Source organism: Nerophis lumbriciformis, linkage group LG12 (genome assembly GCF_033978685.3).
Source record: "Nerophis lumbriciformis linkage group LG12, RoL_Nlum_v2.1, whole genome shotgun sequence".
Lineage (NCBI taxonomy): Eukaryota > Metazoa > Chordata > Actinopteri > Syngnathiformes > Syngnathidae > Nerophis > Nerophis lumbriciformis.
This window is the reverse complement of record NC_084559.2, coordinates 36,364,148-36,383,588: the sequence shown is the minus strand read 5'-3', so window position 1 is coordinate 36,383,588 and position 19,441 is coordinate 36,364,148. Positions and strand designations below refer to the sequence as shown.

Below are 19,441 nucleotides of genomic sequence, written 5' to 3'. Positions count from 1 at the left end.
ATTAAAAGGATCATGTTTAACATTATGATGTTAGCACAGACAGATTTTGTTGCCGGATAAAAGTCTCAAGACAACGCTTACTTCGTCTCTCTGCCTCAGCAAAGTCATTGCAAGAGTTGACAACTCTCTGAATCTCCTCTTTGTCTACCAGCACAGCCTTTCCTTCATCCTGCAGAACATTAAAATAGTGATTCCAATATGCAAATGACAATGACAAATATATAGAGCATTTGTTTTATCTGATGTTACAGAAGTTAATGTTTTTCTTCGTCAGTTGTGATTATTTTACTGTCTACAATATGAAGTACAGTATGCTTGAAAATTAAAACATTTGATTATTGTTGGTAGTGCTGAGTTTCATTGTTGCTACCCATGAACCGAATATAGAATAAACAATTTCCACTTCTTTTCCAGTTCCATACATGGTGTCCAAGTTTACCTTGGCTTTATGCTGACAATAGACGGCAAATTGCTCCAGGTACCAGCTGCGGTTTGTGTCCTGTACACCAAGCAGGGCCAGAGCTTTCGACCTCAGTGCAGCCAACAGAGCAGCTTCATCTTGGATACACACTGCATGATTGACCTGCCTCACTGCTGCTTGGACTGCAGAAGAAAACAAAACAGTTGGAATACAGTTTGGACACACCTTCTCATTCAATGTGTTCTTTATTTTCATGACTATTTACATTGTAGATTGTCACTGAAGGCATCAAAACTATGAATGAACACATGTGGAGTTATGTACTTAACAAAAAAAAGGTGAAATAACTGAAAACATGTTTTATATTCTAGTTTCTTCAAAATAGCCACCCTTTGTTCTGATTACTGCTTTGCACAATCTTGGCATTCTCTCGATGACCTTCAAGCACACCTGTGAAGTGAAAACCATTTCAAGTGACTACCTCTTGAAGCTCGTTGAGAGAATGCCAAGAGTGTGCAAAGCAGTAATCAGAGCAAAGGGTGTCTATTTTGAAGAAACTAGAATATAAAACATGTTTTCAGTTATTTCACCTTTTTTTGTTAAGTACATAACTCCACATGTGTTAATTCATAGTTTTGATGCCTTCAGTGACAATCTACAATGTAAATAGTCATGAAAATAAAGAAAACGCATTGAATAAGAAGGTGTGTACAAATGTTTGGCCTGTACTGTATGTGTTCACTATAAACTTTTGCACATTGCATTTATATTTAAATCAGAACTGAATCAATGAATCCTGTGGAATCAACATGTTGACTTGCTAAAATGTGGTGTGTTAATGTGTGTACTTTGTGTATCAGCACTGACTGAGTCTATTTTCTTACTGTTGACAAAGTCAATGCAGCTCTGAATCTCTTGCTGGGTCAGCAGCTCTTCGTAAACATCTCTTTCTTCAGTAGATACCAAGGAATACTAGTATAAGAATAAAACACAATTATTATTTGAGCATGCCACAATTATTAATTTCAACTCATTTTAACAGAGTTTCAAGCCTGTGAAATCCCCAATGATCGCGGTGTGCTCGTAAAGCAAATGGGGATGAGCTGCCTTCTGGCGCAGAGTGTTAATGTTTGGTAAGTACAGCTGACACTGCAGCAGCTGGAATGTGCTGGCAAGGCCTTTGGAGTAAGTAGGTGTGGGCAAAGATTTTCTGGGCCACTACGGTTGATGCAATTGGAACCATCTGCTCCGGCAACTTCAAAGTCGAGATGTCGTACTCGCAAAAAATACTCTGAAAGTTGATAAAAGGGTGTTATTCTCTGTGGTTATTAGTAGAGAAAGCCAAATAAATTAATAAACACTTACACTGCTGAGGAAGTTCTACTTTAATGTCTTTTTATGATCTTTTTTCGCCTTTATAAAAGGGGTGAGGAAAAGGCCAAGTCAGAACATATTAATTTTTAGGTGTGTATCTAAATTATCAAATGGCTGGGCATTGGTCAACATTATGTTGAACTTCTCAGAGAATAATGCATGACATGCAATTTAAAGTTGCCTATTGCTTGTATGCCGTTATGTCACATCTTCCCGGAAGTGAAAAACTTTGACACTTTGTGTACAAACAAGAAGAGAAGCATAAAAGTATCTTTCCAATTTTTTCTTTATGAAAAATGTAAATAAAAATAATGTCAAGATAACAATGGGATATACAAAACAAGTATATAAAAAATTTATCAAACGGACCTTTAACGAAGTCGTCACTTGGACTTTGCTCCCTTGTACTGGAGTGTATGCCATTTTTGTTGTTGTCTTTTGTAAACTCTTACACTCTCCTGTCCTTGATTGAAGAACTGTGAAAAAACTTTTATCCTTTTCGCATTTTGAACGGTTCGTACAGCCGAAAACAACGCAAGCATAAGGGCATTTTTCTTCGATAAAGTCTAAATGACACCTAGTCCCCATTGAGAAAAGACGCTGATTGACTACCACGCATATTCGTGAGCTGGACGTCAGCCGGACGTGACATCATTCAAATCCAAGCAATTCTTAGCAGAGGTGTGCAAGTATAGGTAGTATAACTAGAATGTCAGACATAACTTGTAGCAGACATTTTGCAAGTTACATCTCATGTCTCAGTAGTTTTTACACCGATAAACAGAACGTGTGTTCTTCTCTTACATTGCCTGAGGACAGATCCCGTTTTTGTGTCTTGGCCTGGCTTAGCATGTCCTGATAGTCTTGAGCCAGATCATCCCCTGTGTGCCTTAGCATGGCGTTTGGATTTTTCAGAGCTGTCATCGTTACAGATGCCTGGTCCCTGTCTACCGCCTCATTGATGGCAAACACAGCAGCATGCACTAAGGACAAAAGCAACAATAAATGGTAAGTGTCAACTTCTACACATCTGGATAATAGAGATGTGATTTATGGCTCTCTGGATTCCATAAACCTTCTCCCAATGCTTTGACCGCCGTTATTTTTTATTTTCTCTCAGCTAAGAAACTTTGTGGCACAATAAAAACTATACAGGCTAACGGATATACTTTATGCTAATCTACTTTACAGGAATATCTTCTAAGCGAATATTTTAATGATACAGAATAAAAATAGCTTGCAAATAACTGATCTAGAATAGTCTGTGTATAAAAAATAAACTAAAAATAACCAGAATGGAAAAATGCACTATATATAAATTAAGTGAATACAAAATTATAGTCCCTATCTGGTGTGTGTACACCTAAACTAGGTCAATTATCAAAACAATCAACGCAAAAAAGGCATCCTTATTAGTTTTCTTTATGACAAGCTCGCCACGGCGAATGGGTTCTTATCGCTCAATTGAAAGAGACATTCAAAAGATTGGACTCGTTGGTGAACGTCACATCGCTACTACTGTAGATATGCCAGATGACTTACATGCTGCTTCATCCACTGAGAGCTCATTGGCCAGGATTCCTCCAATCTTACTAAAAGCAGGCATTTGAATACCATACTTTTCCAGCTCACTTCTCATGTTACTGATCTCTTCCTCTGGAAGACAAACACAGGTCCATAAGGCAGGTGCATGAGTAATTCGAACCATTGCATTGGAAAGTGGTGAAAGGCAGCAATTCATAATTTTTCAACTGTAAAAAATATAGTTCTGTTTTACCTGTGAAAGCGACTTTTCCTAGTAGATCCTGGATCTGTGGTGCAATTCCCAGTTTATACAAGTACAAGCTGAAACAAACAACAGTGTGTGTAAGATTAGCATTACCACTTTAGAAACTTCTGAGAAGCTTAGAAAAAGCTGCGGCGACATTAGGAAATAGAAAGAGTTAAACGTTGTTGTTTTTTTCCTTCTAATAGAGATTATTCTTGACACCCTCCTATCGTTTTCTTTGTACTCTTGCACATATCACACAACACCACAGGGAGGTAGTGTTGGCTCAAGAGTCAACAAGCACTATCTGACAGCAACCACATAAATTTGTACACTGCTAAAGCATGAATTCAACAGGCAGGTGACTGGAAACTTCATCAAACATTCATCCCCTGCAGGTACCTGATAAGTGGTAATGAATTATAGATACTTAAAGAAGAGAAACTCAAACAATAGCGGTGTACTGCACTTTGATCAGTGTGTGTGTACACACAAAAATGCCCTTTGTCCTTGTGACCACAGGCGGTTTTAAGTCCATTTGAGAGACAAACCGAATCAGCTGACTAAAATAAGTGAAGGTGACTGAGAGGAGGAGATTGACATAATCATCTGATCAATTTGACCTACTTAAAACCGTTTTCTTTGTTTACATGCAAAAATCAACCCTGACTAGTTCAGCAAAACAATTAAATGTCATCAATTTTGAAATACAGGCCTACAGCTCTGCTTTGTGTTATTTGTATGATAGTTTTTATTGGTCAAATTTAACAAGTTAACTCATGCGTTTAATCATAGATTAACCAATTTATTTTGAGCGCACAAACTCCTGTACAATGTGGGTTGCTCTACGGTCAGTGATCAGGTCAATGCATAGGCTAGTGCAAAGTTTAGTGAGAAGTCTCCGACTGGTCTGTTCGGTGGCAACTATCACTTCAAAATACACCCCGATTGGACTAGATAATGTGTACACAGGCAAAATGTATTTAATCTGATCATAATTCGGATTAGAATGTTACAGTATGCATGGATCCTAATTTTTTTTTTTTTATTATGACATGGGTTTTCATGCATCAAACTTTAAATCTGGCTACTTTATTTTGACATGCGCACCATATACCGTAAACAGAAAGGTGTTATTGTTTATGGTATGGCGCCATCTTTTGAAGGAGTTCGCTCACTGCAGGTGCTGAAGAACAAGAAGCAGTGACTTCCGCTGTAAACAAATGTGGCTCTGTGCATTTTTGCTTGTGTGACGTCACGGTATTAATTTTTCCTTCTGTTTACTACTTTTGTTTTACCTCTCTTTTTGAAATGGAGCTGTTCTGTGCTCTCCAACTGGTGATATGTATAAGTTGCCGCGCGTCTTCATGTTACGACATTCTGTGTACGTACCTGAGGCTAGCAGTTAGCACTTGAGAGTAGCTGTAGGGTTGTGAATATAACAGTTTGTTGAGACAACTGGATTCCTCATATTTTTACATAGACACATGACACTCCAGACCGTACTTTTTATTTTGCTAGTCTCAGTTTCAAAGCAAAAAACTCAACAGTATGTAACATTACTTATGTACATGTTGAATAGGGGGAGACAGCAGCAAGACAATTGCTTCATTCCGAGACTATTAAATTTAGTGCCCCCGCCCACCACCAAAGTTTCGTTGACGTCAAAGACATGCGCAGTAAGGATCTTCAACCCAAATTTCTGAAAAAGTGTTTTCATGCGCTCCAATCTGAATGACTATGGGCATAAACCACCCGTCTCGATCGGAATGAAATTTTGACCCGAACGTGTGTGATCGGGTAGGAATATTCCGAAATGGCGTATTTACATGAAGTATTTTTGTTCCGATTGTGTCCGTGTGCACATAGCTACTGTTGACAAGTTTTGAGCCATTAATGACATACATTCAATGAAAATATTTTTAAAATGTTCTAATATTGGGGTCAATAATGCAATCAAGTAATTTATTACGATTAAATCACATCTCAAAAGTGAGATTAACCACATTTTTCAAAAAATATATTTGACAGCACTATTGATAACATTTCAAATTATTTGCATAAGTCTTGTATATAAATATTAAGTGTGGGCCTAATTGTTTGTAATGTTGTCATGCAGGGCCATGTTTATTTCATTGTATTATTGGAATATGTTGCAGGCCATTAAAGAATAAACTGGGGTCCAAATGGCACTCGCTGAACACCGCAAAGTGCTTTTTTTTCCCTTTAAAAATCCAACCCTTACTCTTACACCAGCAACATCTGTTCAACTGTAAGACATTTTTCTTCATATTACATTGTTGTTGTACGACATATTTCCGACACGCTGCAAACATCTGTTGCTTTGCCTCTATGTGCACACGTGTTTTTGCCCGAGCAAGCAGGGCAGCCCTGTGGGAGTCCGGCTGGACTCAGAGGAAGGAAAAAGTTGTGTGTGCATAAGTTGGGAAGGAAACCAACTCTCAAAGGACCTGACAGAAACACTACAACAGAGACACAATCCAAGCAGTTCACGTAATCTCTCCGTAAATCTGTTAGGCTGACCAGATGGTCAAACAGATAAAATGACACTTCACAAGTCATGACCTGAAAATAAATGTATATGTCATAGACTTCTACTGACAAAACTGATCTTAGGAAAAATACTGCTTACTTAAATAACCATCATTTGTGACAAATATAATATTTAGGTTAAATAGAACATGAAACTTGAGAACTCTGTAATGCAGTGTATAATTGAACACAACATTGTTTCATATCACTTCTCTACAGTCAAGATTCTACAGTAAACAATCTTAACCCTGCTCTGACTGCAAATACCTTGTTGAAACCATCAAGACCATAGAACTAGGATTTTCAAACTTTTTGGAACCATAGCTTTCGTTTCACTAAAAAAGCGTTCATCACTTGCAACTTTTAAAAACTGTGCATTTGTAAAAATAAAAATAATTAACTTATATATAGTTAAAAATTAAAGGAATTCCCATCACATTTATTGAATTCATGAAAATGTGTGCAAAAGGAGCTGGTCGGATCTCTTGGTGAGGTGGCTCGATGTCAACCAAATTTTAGAACTGTCTGCATTACTTTATTTAAAATAAATATATCGATTAGGGATATTGACGTTTACTAAGCGATTTAATGATCGTCCATGTCCGAATTGCGATGCATCGAAAATCGATTGTTTCTCTTACCTCTAATGATACCTGTTCATTTTTTCGAGGTGGTCTTGGCGGTTTGTATTGGACCGTTTCACAATGGCAGTCGATTTGGGTAAGTGCAACATTTATTTTGGCATGGCCAAAGTCACGCCAACCTCACTCTCTCGGCTTCCATCTGCTCCATCTGCTCCAACGCTTCACCCTTTTATTCATGCTCGCTTCTAGAAGCAGCAGTTCATTCATCTTCAGTATATTCAGGTTCAATAAGATGAGGTTGTGAATCCTTATTTGTTCAAAAATAGTCGCCTTTGTTGTCTATTAACATATCTGCCATGGTTATAACACACCCCCCTTTTTTTATGGAAAGTAGGAACACACATTTGTTGCCGGACGTCCGAAATGCGCTGCAATGGAAACAGAAATAAATGCAGAGGAAAGAAGTTTCGGTATTGCTCAAAATTACCAAAATACGCTAAATATTGTACATATTAGTTTGAACGTGTCTGTTACTACATTATACACTATATTGCCAAAAGTATTTGGCCAACCATTCAAATGATCAGAATCAGGTGTCCTAATCACTTGGTCCGGACACAGGTGTATAATATCAAGCACTTAGGCATGGAGACTGTTTCTACAAACATTTGACAAAGAATTGTCCGCTCTCAGGAGGTCAGTGATTTCCAGCGTGGAACTGTCATAGGATGCCACCTGTGCAACAAATCCAGCCGTGAAATGTCCTTGCTCCTTAATATTCCAAAGTCCACTGTCAGCTTTACTATAAGAAAATGGAAGAGTTTGGAAACAACAGCAACTCAGCCACGAAGTGGTAGGCCACGTAAACTGACAGAGAGGGGTCAGCGGATGCCGAAGCGCATAGTGCAAAGAGGTCGCCGACTTAGTTGCTACAGAGCTCCAAACTTCATGTGACTTTCCAATTAGCCCATGTACAGTACCCAAAGAGTTTCATGGAATGGGTTTCCATGGCTAAGCCATACATCACCAAGTCTAATGCAAAGCGTGGGATGCACTGGTGTAAAGCACATCGCCGCAGGACTATAGAGCAGTGGAGACACGTTCTCTGGAGTGATGAATCACGCTTTTCCATCTGGCAATCTCATAGCCCAGTCTGGGTTTGGAGGTTGCCAGGAGAACGGTAAATTTCGGACTGCATTGTGCTGAGTGTGAAATTTGTTGGAGGAGGGAATATGGTGTGTTGTTGTTTTTCAGGAGTTGGGCTTGGCCCCTTAGTTCCAGTGAAAGGACTTTGGAATGCTCCAGGATACCAAAACATTTTGGACAATTCCATGCTCCCAACCTTGTGGGAACAGTTTGGAGCGGGCCCCTCCCTCTTCCAACATGACTGCACAAAGCAAGGTCCATAAAGACATGGATGACAGTCTCTGGTGTGGATGAACTTGACTGGCCTGCACAGAGTCCTGACCTGAACCCGATAGAACACCTTTGGGATGAATTAGAACGGAGACTGAGAGCCAGGCCAATGTGTGACCTCACCAATGCGCTTTTGGAAGAATGATCGAAAATTCTAATAAACACACTCCCAAACCTTGTGGACAGCCTTCCCAGAAGAGTTGAAGCTGTAATAACTGCAAAAGGTGTACCGACATCATATTAAACCCTGTGGGTTAGGAATGGGATGGCACTTCAAGTTCATATGTGAGTCAAGGCAGGTGGCCAAATACTTTTGGCAATATAGTGTATATTTACTAACAACTTCTATGTAAAATGTTGCAACGGTTAATCTCATTAGCCGCATCTTTCAAGCGTTTATCATCTTTAAAATCCCCCCCAAAAAACAAAAAAAACATGTTTTTTTGTCGCTCATAATTGTGAACAATAGGCAAAATTCCAAAAAAAAGTGCAGTTCCCCTTCAAACCTTGGGTTCATGGACTTATCTTCAAGCACCTAAAAACAGACGGCAATGTCTGGCCTTCTGTCATTGTTCTCAATAAAACCTGACTCCATAGAACTTTTCTTATATTCTCTAAGCTGAGCCGTTTTGGCCGTTGCAACTTATCTTGTGTTTTTTTTTATCTGCAAAAGCGGTTTGCACTGAGTTTGTCTCAAGCATAGTGAGCCATTTATCTGGTGTGTCAGAGTAATGTGAGTTTTGCATTCACTAACTCTAATGTAAGTGAGAGTTATCTTCAATCATAATCATAGTTATGTACTTTCTAATGAGGGGTCATTATATAATGTATTACTCAAAGTGTAAGTGCACTTTTTTTGTAATGTGCCTCTCATTCACAACCCTTATTTGAGTCAAGAGCACACATTGTTTCTTTTTTGTGAAGTCTAAATTGTGAAAAATGACCAGTAGTACTGTAGACTGCTCACTCATGGGAGTCATCTATTCCGCCTATAAAGCCCTCTAAAAACATCCAACAACGGCCAACAATACTCCACTTACAGGCCGTGACCTGCATATTAACCAAGTATTAGCGACGTGATTATTTTAAGAGCTAACGACGAGGAACAATTTTTAGTAACATGGCGCCTTGATCGCGGAGGCAACGTGGCTACTGTGGCTCTCTATTGAGCTGCTGCATCGCCTCTGAAATGGTGAAAGTTGGTGCTAGATTATAGATCATGCATCCCTCGTGGAAAGTTTTGGGCATTAGATGAAAAGTTGGTCAACTTAGACCCGAAGTTGCAAGGAAGATACGACAAGATAATCCTTTCTGCTGAAAGATATAAACATCCCATCAGTCGACATCTCAGTGAGAGCAGACATTGTACAGTAAATGATTGGTTTATTATGTTCGTAGTTTATATTTCTTGTTTAGAACTAGAATAGATCGAATCCCCATTACCTGCATTGTTCGCAACTTCTTACTAACGTTTATTTACAATTTACAATACATTATTTTCTCATACAGGGATTGCAAAAGTCAGGCACAATTCCAAAATAAAAAGTGCAGTTACCCTTTAAAAGAAAAACATCTGTTCCCCCAACTTTTGGTGTGCGAACCGCTGGGGGTCCCTGAACTCCAGTTTGGGAATCCCTGCCATAGACAGTTCTTTAGTACATTCTTATTGCAAGTTATCAGCTTTACTTGCATGCAATCTACCACAGTCACTGCTTACTTTTAGTCTTAGTCTGGTCCTTTAGTTTGCTTTTCCTGAAGTGAAAATATCTCAGTAGATACAATGGGTGTGGCAAGTTTGAGAGTAGCACATCCTGCCTTTGTATAAACAAACTACAAGACTGCACTTTTGCTCACTTTGAATACAAGGTGCACTGTAGTTGACTTATTTTGCTGTCGAGAATGAAAAGCTACTAAGACAGCACCTTAGAAAACCTTTTATTCTTACCTCAGTGCGTGTATGCAGTATACCACCTTGGGCATGTTTTTGCGATCGTACACATCGGTTGTTTCCGGGTAGAATATCTGAAAGAAAACCACACAGGTGACTTGTGGCTGAGGGTCCATATTTGAACCAGTCAGGGGCAAACCAAACATTATTCATTTACTTTTATGAGTAAGTTAAGAGCCAGGCAATTAATAGGACCTCGAACTGTTCTGTTTTATTGTGTCACATAAGCAAGTTACATAAAACATTGCATTGCACACAAAGAACTCTGTCTTCTCTGACAAACATGATCCCAAATAGACTATCAAAACATGAAACAAAGTCACATGCTACGACACTGATGAAGGGTTTTTCTCCACTCTTAAATGTCACAATAATTAGTCACCATGCACATTTCCACTTGTCTATATGTCACAGAGGCGTTTTCAGAAAGCAATTCTAGAAAATAATAACAGCAACTGTTCAAAGCATCTGTTCCCCTATAATTTAAAACGCTGCATGAAGTAATCTTTTAAACAACGGAACTTGACTTACTGACAAAAATGACATTATTGTTGGTAACTTCAGCCTGAATCCCTTTGCATCATTTACAACATTGGGAATACAAGTAAAAAGTGCACATATCTAAAATAAATTCATAGAAAAAATGCATCAGTAAAAACTGAAGCAAAAGCAAAAAAATACAACTGCTCTTATAGTCTTTATGTTTCCAAGCCTGGAAAAATGGCTGCAAATCTTTTATGTTTGGTGTACATTTTATGAATTAATTGACTCCGTTGAAAAATAGGTTTTTAATCTCAATGGGCCTTTTCTTGGTTAAATAAAGGTTAAAGAAAAAAAAATTGTGTATTATCAGATCATGTACAACCCCAGTACTCATTAGCTGATGTACTGTGTTACACTTGCATGTATCCCGGTTTACACACACGGATAATGTAAGAACACATTTTCCAAGGACCTATATCATGGGTGTCCAAACTACGACCCCCATTAGGCCCGCGAGACGCATGAATTTAAATAAGAAATCTGGCCCGCAGGGTGTTTTCCAATCAATTTTGAACATCGGACAATATTTTTGCTGCAACTTTGTGGACAACGTATCTAGTTCAGGTCAATGACCATGAATTGTACATTGAAGTGAACACAGCACAGCATTTATTTAAATGACCCAATCCAGACAACCTTCCCCAATCATGGCGCAAAAAAAAAGCAACCAACACAAAAAGTCAACACATGGTCACATACATGGTCACACATATTACAATCTGCTCATTGAACTTTGTGGATATTATAAAAAATAAAAAAAAACGTTCACACACCATAAAATAAATCTAAACTACACCGATTTAAATCCATTGCAATACATGATGGGAAAAAATAATAAACACTCTACACTTGTCCATGTTTGGTGCATTTTAGCTGCTTGATTACAAAATTGTAAGGATGTTGTGACTGAAGTAAACATGGTAGGAGTTGAACGTTCACATACTCTTAATATCAAATTGTAACTATTATATTAATATAATGGCTATATAATACATACACACAAACACATACATTTATATTTCGGCCCGTGGCCCCCTAGTCAAAAAGTTTAGACATCCCTGACCTACTCAAAACACAAAATTCCACCTTAAAAGTTTCTAACAAAAGTGTCTTTTCTAGAAGTGTGGTGGGCTGCACCACATTGTCTACTGTATCTACAGCATGTACTGTACATGTGTTAGCCAAAACAAGAGAGCTACTGTTGGTTGTGAACAGATCTTACCTTTGGCAGACCCACTGACTCCATGGCCCTGAGCCACTGCACTGTGTTGTCAGTGTGCCTGAAGTGCAGCCCTTTGCTCTAAAAGAAAAAGAAAAAAACACACAAAAGAGGATCACGTGTACAGTAACAAAATCCTGTGAATTGCTGAAACGGGGCTCAGAAATGTGTATACATTATCAGATATGGTGATTAAAATACTTAACAACAGAACAGACCTTGTATCGAGCCTGGTCTTTGTCGTATATCCTTTTTACCGAGACCATTTTGGGGGCAAAGAAGTTAGCAAGTTTGCCAAGGTAGACGCCATTCCTCAGTCCCTCCTCCAGTTCTGTTGTTGGGGGCAGATCTTCTTCCAGGCAGGCCTCCATCCACCTGAACACACAAAAAGACAATGAAAAAAAAGCAGGGTGCTCCTTTAAAATGTCTGATTAGCTTTCTTGCAAAAAAAAGACCTTAAAATTCCTGTTAAGACTTAAGTGAAGTGTAATACCTACATATAAATACTGATAGTAAATAAAGACTGCACTTTTGCTCACTTTGAATACAAGGTGCACTGTAGTTGACAAACATACCACATATGACAAACATATCAAACATGATAGTGCAATAATTTAATCGACAAAAATTATGATACAGTTGTTGCCGACAAATTAATTTGTTGATAACAGTCGGTGACATCATTGCACTGTTTTTTCCGGAAGGACACTAACATATGTGAGACAGCGCGACCAGGCGCTGAGGCCACTGTAGGTGAAAACAAACCAAATAGAAACATTACACCCTAAAAACACAAACAACTTGATCGGTTTGTAAAGGGGGCCTTGCTTAGAATGGCAGGACATCTGATGTGAGAAAATTTCAAGCGGATTTATGTTGGACATCTAGACGTTAGCTTTTTAGCTAACCAGCCAGAGAGAGACTGAGTGCATGGAAAAAAAATATCCTTACAGCCAAAGTTCCCCTGCTCAATTTTTTGTCAATACACCTATGGCCATGTTTCTAGAATCAAGAACAATATCAGTGATTGGATGAATGTTATTTAAATGGCCTAGATGTTTAAAAGAGTTATTTTTACCATTTGCCTTACAAATGCTGACATATAAAAGGGATATTTGTTTTTGTATCAGCACTTAATTTTTTGTTTCTATTGAGAGAAACTTTGGTACAGTACAAAAAAATAAGTTTGGTTTCTGAAGAAGCTAAATATCTTTAGTGTTGGTGTTTTGTTGCTTGTTTTTACTGCTCCTATTTTGACTATCCTTTGTTCACTTAAAAAAATATATACTTTGCTTTTAAGTTATTATTTTTGTGGTAGCCTAATGAGCAGCACAGTTTCTAAGTTGAATGAAGTAGTCCTCTTTATTGTTAAATCAGCATATAGCTAAACATTTCTCAAGCTGAATTTAAAAGTTCATGCCTCAATGAAAGCTACTAAATGTGTACGGTTCATAATCCGATTTGTCAACTAATCGTCAATATAGTTGATGACTAGTCAACTATCAAAATAGTTATTAGTTGCAGCCTTACTGTATACAATCGATGAAAGGTATTCAGAAGACATTTTTGAATGTCCAGGAAGACAAACGAGTGATTCATAGCACTTCTTTCCAGTGTTCTTTGCAGTCGCTTTTGCAGGTCTCTAAAAACAGGTATTGTTGTAACATTAGCCATGTGTATATGGACAAAATGTGTTTAATCTGATCATCATTCAGATTAGAATGTTCCTGTGTACATGGACCTTGAAAAAAATGTTTTGATTCTGACGTGCCTTTTCATGAGTCACACCTTAAATCGGAATATTTTACTTTGACATGCGCAGTACTTAAATGGAAAGGTGTGTTATTGTTTGTGCTATTGCGCCATCTTTTGGACGAGTTCCCTCACTGCAGGTGCTGAAGAAGCAGGAGACTTCCACTGTAAACAAACAGGGCTTTGTGCATTTCTGTTTGCCCGTCGACGTCACTGTATCATTTTTCCTTCTGTTCACTACTTTTGTTTTACCTTTCTTTTTGAAATGGAGCTGCTCTGTGCCACGTCTTCATGTTCTACGTTCTGTGTATGTGCCTGAGATGAGCAGTTGGCACTTGGAGTAGCTGTAATGTCGTGAATATAACAGCTCATTAAGACGACAACTGGATTCCTTCTTTTATTGTTACATCGACACATGACACTCCAGATCGTACTTTAGGTTTTTGCTAGTCTCGTTTTAAAGCAACAAACTCAACAGCATTAAACGCTACGTCCGTAAATGTTGAATGGCGGGGAGGGAGACAACAGCAAGACAATCCGCTTCATTCCGAGACTACCGGTATTTAATTTAGTAGCCCTCCACCACCAAAGTATAGCTGACGTCAAAATCATGCGCAGTAAGGATCATTTCAACCCGAATTTCGGGTCTGAATGGCTGTCGGCATAAACCACCAGCCTCAATCCGAACATGTGCGGTCGGGTCAGGATATTCTAAATGCTGGGTTTACATGAAGCATTTTTTATTCCGGTTAGGCTCTTAATCCGAATAAATGTGTCCACGTGCACATAGGTACTGATGCAGTCTGTATGTGAGACTTTAAGAAAATATCCCTGCTTCACAAGGTAGCTCTCACACCTACATTATGAGGCTACCGATGTCTTATTAAAGGAGTTTCCCTTTTGCAAAAAAACATGTGGTGTGTCCCACGGAGTTCAGAACTAATGAATAATGACATTGGTGAACAGTGTTCTCATTTAGGACTTGAACAGCAGCTATTCACTGAGGGGAATTTTGTTCTGAATGCTTTGGTAAATGATTTGTTAGGTTGTGAATTATGTTGGTTTGAGAATCTGTTACACATTATAAGGCTGGCTTGGAAAGACACCATCTTCACAAGGTCCACCCCTTCCCTGATGACACTTCGCAGCTGAAAATTTGTATTTGTGTGTTTTTTCACCACTTAACAACGGAATAAATTATTCACCAAAACCTGTAGGGTTCCTAGTCCCTTAGCTGCATGGTTCCCCTCAGTAAGTGAGCAATAACATGTTTACTCCCACATTCACACCTTGGTACTTAATTGTGTGCATTCAAAAAACCTTGTTTGACATAATACTGTACGGGCTAAGTGCAGACACACAACGTATTAAAGACAAACACAACAGTCCTTTAAAAAAAAACTACGGGGTGTATAGTAAACTTAGGGACAAAGATGTCAGTTATGACACTGGATTCTGACACTATAAAATAAATCCTCTACCTTTAAAAATAGTGTGGATAATATGACATCATGTGGAAAAATGCTGTTAATTTAATAAATGTCATCACTGAGCAGTAGTAGAGGTCCACAAGAAAACTTTATTTTGTGTCACAAGTGAAATTTACAACAATTCTTCTCAACAAAAGAGAATAAATATAATCTTAGAGAAAATTTAAGACTTAAGTTTGTGCAATTAAATTATGGAATGGATTAAGCAAATAAATAAAAAATGTACTAATATAATCCACTTCAAGAAACTCTTCAAACTTAAAGTCTTTATAAAGTACAAAGAAGAAGAACCATGATAAACATTCTGAGTGTATTTCATCCTTACATTCATTTTCTAGATAATCTTTTTTATCCTAGCATATGAAATATAACTTACTTCACTAATTCTTATTTATTTATTTTTAATGTTGTTACTTATGGAGTGTACTGTGAATAAATTAAGAACAGCAAGTGAACAAAAGTTTTAGCAACTGCTATGTAAAGGAAAAGGGGTAGGATTAAATAAGCTCTGCTTCTTCCTACTCCTTTTCGAACATGTTGAATAGAGAAACTGGAAATTGTGATGTATCGTGTTGTATACATGCATGTTCCAAATAAACACAAACTCAACTCAACTCAAATTTAGAGAGAGTTAAAGGGTAACTATGATGAATTTCGTCTTTTCTAACTTATATGTTACAATGTTTGATGTTCATGTTAAACAATGCCAAAGGGTCAAATCATATGGTTCATGCATTTGGGCTTGAGCTTGCACTCAATTTCGGAAAGGGCGCCTTTTTTTAATGCAGGTCTGACTTGATCGGAAATTGTGCAGATGTACCTGATGTTGTGACCCGGTTATGACATTTTACTTGCATAGGGGAAAAAATATTGGCGACGCTTTAGGTTATATTTTTAAACCATGTGCATTTTCAAAAGATAAATGATCCTTTTGGAGAAGATGGGGCGTGGTTACATTTGCGATCTGGGATTAACTCCAGAAAAGTAACGTCTTGCAGACAGACTCAAAAACGGGTTCTGAATTAATGTGACAGTGGGGCAAATTTTACTACAAAGCAAAGGCAACCAATATTATCCAGACAACAAGGAAGTGTTTTAAAATGTAGATTAAAATCATCAAAGGTCCCCTTTAAAAAAAGCGTACATTTTCAAAAGATACATTCAGATACATTGAAAGTGCGGGACGTGGAGGGTTTCGATTGCAATTTAAAGGGAACACTTTCATAAACGAACATCTTGCAGACATACGCAGAAAGTAGTTTGTAAATGGGACTGCGAGGGAAAAATTTGCTAAATTTACACTCAAGCACCTTCTTATCTAGACCAAAAGGAAGTGTTTTAACATGTAGATTAAAAATCATCATAGATACTTGGGGCGGCGTGGCTTGGTTGGTAGAGGCGGTCCCTGCAACTTGAGGGTTCCAGGTTTGATAGTCAGTTGTTGCGTCCTTAGGCAGGACACTTGACCCACCTGCTCCCAGTGCCACTCACACTGGTTTAGATCTAAAAACCCCGTTTCCATATGAGTTGGTTAATTGTGTTAGATGTAAATATAAACGGAATACAATGATTTGCAAATCCTTTTCAACCCATATTCAATTGAATGCACTACAAAGACAACATATTTGATGTTCAAACTCAAACTTTTTTTTTTTTGAAAATAATAATTAACTTAGAATTTCATGGCTGCAACACGTGCCAAAGTAGTTGGGAAAGGGCATGTTCACCACTGTGTTACATGGCCGTTCCTTTTAACAACACTCAATAAATGTTTGGGAACTGAGGAGACACATTTTTTAAGCTTCTCAGGTGGAATTCTTTCCCATTCTTGCTTGATGTACAGCTTAAGTTGTTCAACAGTCCGGGGGTCTCCGTTGTGGTATTTTAGGCTTCATAATGCGCCACACATTTTCAACGGGAGACAGGTCTGGACTACAGGCAGGCCAGTCTAGTACCCGCACTCTTTTACTATGAAGCCACGTTGATGTAACACGTGGCTTGGCATTGTCTTGCTGAAATAAGCAGGGGCGTCCATGGCAACATATGTTGCTCCAAAACCTGTATGTACCTTTCAGCATTAATGGCGCCTTCACAGATGTGTAAATCACCCATGTCTTGGACACTAATACACCCCCATACCATCACAGATGCTGGCTTTTCAACTTTGCGCCTATAACAATCCAGATGGTTCTATTCCTCTTTGGTCCGGAGGACACGACGTCCAAAAACAATTTTAAATGTGGACTCGTCAGACCACAGAACACTTTTCCACTTTGTATCAGTCCATCTTAGGTGAGCTCAGGCCCAGCGAAGCCGACGGCGTTTCTGGGTGTTGTTGATAAACGGTTTTCGCCTTGCATAGGAGAGTTTTAACTTGCACTTACAGATGTAGCGACCAACTGTAGTTACTGACAGTGGTTTTCTGAAGTGTTCCTGAGCCCATGTGGTGATATCATTTACACACTGATGTCGCTTTTTGATGCAGTACCGCCTGAGGGATCGACGATCACAGGCATTGCCGCTTACGTGCAGTGATTTCTCCAGATTCTCTGAACCTTTTGATGATATTATGGACCGTAGATGGTGAAATCCCTAAATTCCTTGCAATAGCTGGTTGAGAAATGTTGTTCTTAAACTGTTGGACAATTTGCTCACGCATTTGTTGACAAAGTGGTGACCCTGACCCCATCTTTGTTTGTGAATGACTGAGCATTTCATGGAATCTACTTTTATACCCAATCATGGCACCTACCTGTTCCCAATTTGCCTGTTCACCTGTGGGATGTTCCAAATAAGTGTTTGATGAGCATTCCTCAACTTTATCAATATTTATTGCCATCTTTCTCAACTTCTTTGTCACGTGTTGCTGGCATCAAATTATAAAGTTAATGATTATTTGCAAAAAAAAAAAATGTTTATCAGTTTGAACATCAAATATGTTGTCTTTGTAGCATATTCAACTGATTATGGGTTGAAAAGGATTTGCAAATCATTGTATTCCGTTTATATTTACATCTAACAATTTCCCAACTCATATGGAAACGGGTTTTGTAGCTTAAAGATGGAGATAATGGGTTTCACTATGTAAAAATAGCTTTGAGTCTTTAGAGAAAAAGCTCTATATAAATATAAATCCCTTCACTCGTTAACATTACTGAGGACAAATTTGGCGGGAATACAGTGAAAAAGGGACATCCGGTCTCTAATGTCACTTCCTGTGTTGGTAACAATGACGCGGAAGAACGTCTCCTGGAGAAGGATAGACTAGTTCTTATAGCTATCAGTGCATAACTTCCTGTCTTTGTCCAACCAAAAATTCAAGTGTGCTACAAGCCTTTGCACTCAGCTATTGTGAATGTTTGTGTTGTCATGATGGCGGTAGGAGTTAGTTTAATGTTGTTGAAGAGGTGAAAGACAAGAGCACCCGGAAAATATTCAGAGTGCCTTACTTTTTCCACATTGTTATGTACAGCCTCATTCCAAAATGGAATAAATTTGTTTTTGTACTCTAAATTCCACACGCAATACCCCATGACAACAATGTGAAAATATTTGTTAATTTTTGCAAATTTATGAAAAAAAAAAAAATCCCATGTACATAAGCATTCACAGCATTTGCTCAATACTTTGTTGATGCACCTTTGGCAGTTACAGCCTCAAGTCCTTTTGAATTCGATTTTACAAGTTTCGCACACCTATTTTTGGGCAGTTTCGCCCATTTGTCTTTGCCCATTCCTCTCAAGCGTCATCTGGCTGAATGGGAAGCGTTGGTTTTCATCCAGGAAGTCTCTGTACATTGCTGCATTTATCTTAGTCTAGTCAGAGAGGTGACCAAGAACCAGATGGTCACTCTGTCAGAGCTACTGCATTCCTCTGTGGAAAGAGGAGAATCTTCCAGGACAACCAACTCTGCAGCAATTCATCAAGAGCTCTGTACAGTGCGAGCATTTTAGTCGCATTTGCTAAAAATAGGTTGTGCGAGTATTAAAAAAATTCTAATAAAAAAAAGTACGCGTGTGAATACAGATTTTACCCTTCAATTAGCATTTTGCTCCAAAAATAAACCATTTCAAATTTGATCAAACTATACTAAAATGTTTGCCCTTCTGTATAACATGTTTGAAATAAACTTAAACCATAATCAAATGGACAATTGATTGACATGGCATTGTCACTGATCAGTCTTTGCGCGCCTTGTGCGTCCCCCTTCTCTTCCTCCATGCACAGAGGGGAACTGGGATTTAGCTGTAGCAGGGCTATGAGGGAGCTCCAAGTGGTCTTCCAATATGAAAGAAAACATAGTCAGTAAAAGACAACGTTTTTTTCACCACATTAAAACTCGACACAAACTGCACTCTGTGCCAGTAACTACG

At 38.4% G+C, this 19,441-nt stretch overlaps 1 protein-coding gene across 1 annotated transcript in view; it reads right to left on the bottom strand.

The window, feature by feature from the left end:
* iqgap2 (IQ motif containing GTPase activating protein 2) overlaps positions 1-19,441 on the bottom strand; it is a 95,066-nt gene that overhangs the window by 31,424 nt on the left and 44,201 nt on the right. Inside the window, exons 3-11 of the mRNA XM_061986533.2 lie at positions 12,045-12,201; positions 11,830-11,907; positions 10,062-10,138; positions 3,573-3,640; positions 3,338-3,451; positions 2,600-2,778; positions 1,306-1,393; positions 440-603; positions 82-169 (exon numbers count right to left, since the gene is read on the bottom strand). Coding sequence (XP_061842517.1) covers positions 82-169; positions 440-603; positions 1,306-1,393; positions 2,600-2,778; positions 3,338-3,451; positions 3,573-3,640; positions 10,062-10,138; positions 11,830-11,907; positions 12,045-12,201 — 1,013 coding nt within the window. The remainder of the gene's footprint in view (positions 1-81; positions 170-439; positions 604-1,305; positions 1,394-2,599; positions 2,779-3,337; positions 3,452-3,572; positions 3,641-10,061; positions 10,139-11,829; positions 11,908-12,044; positions 12,202-19,441) is intronic.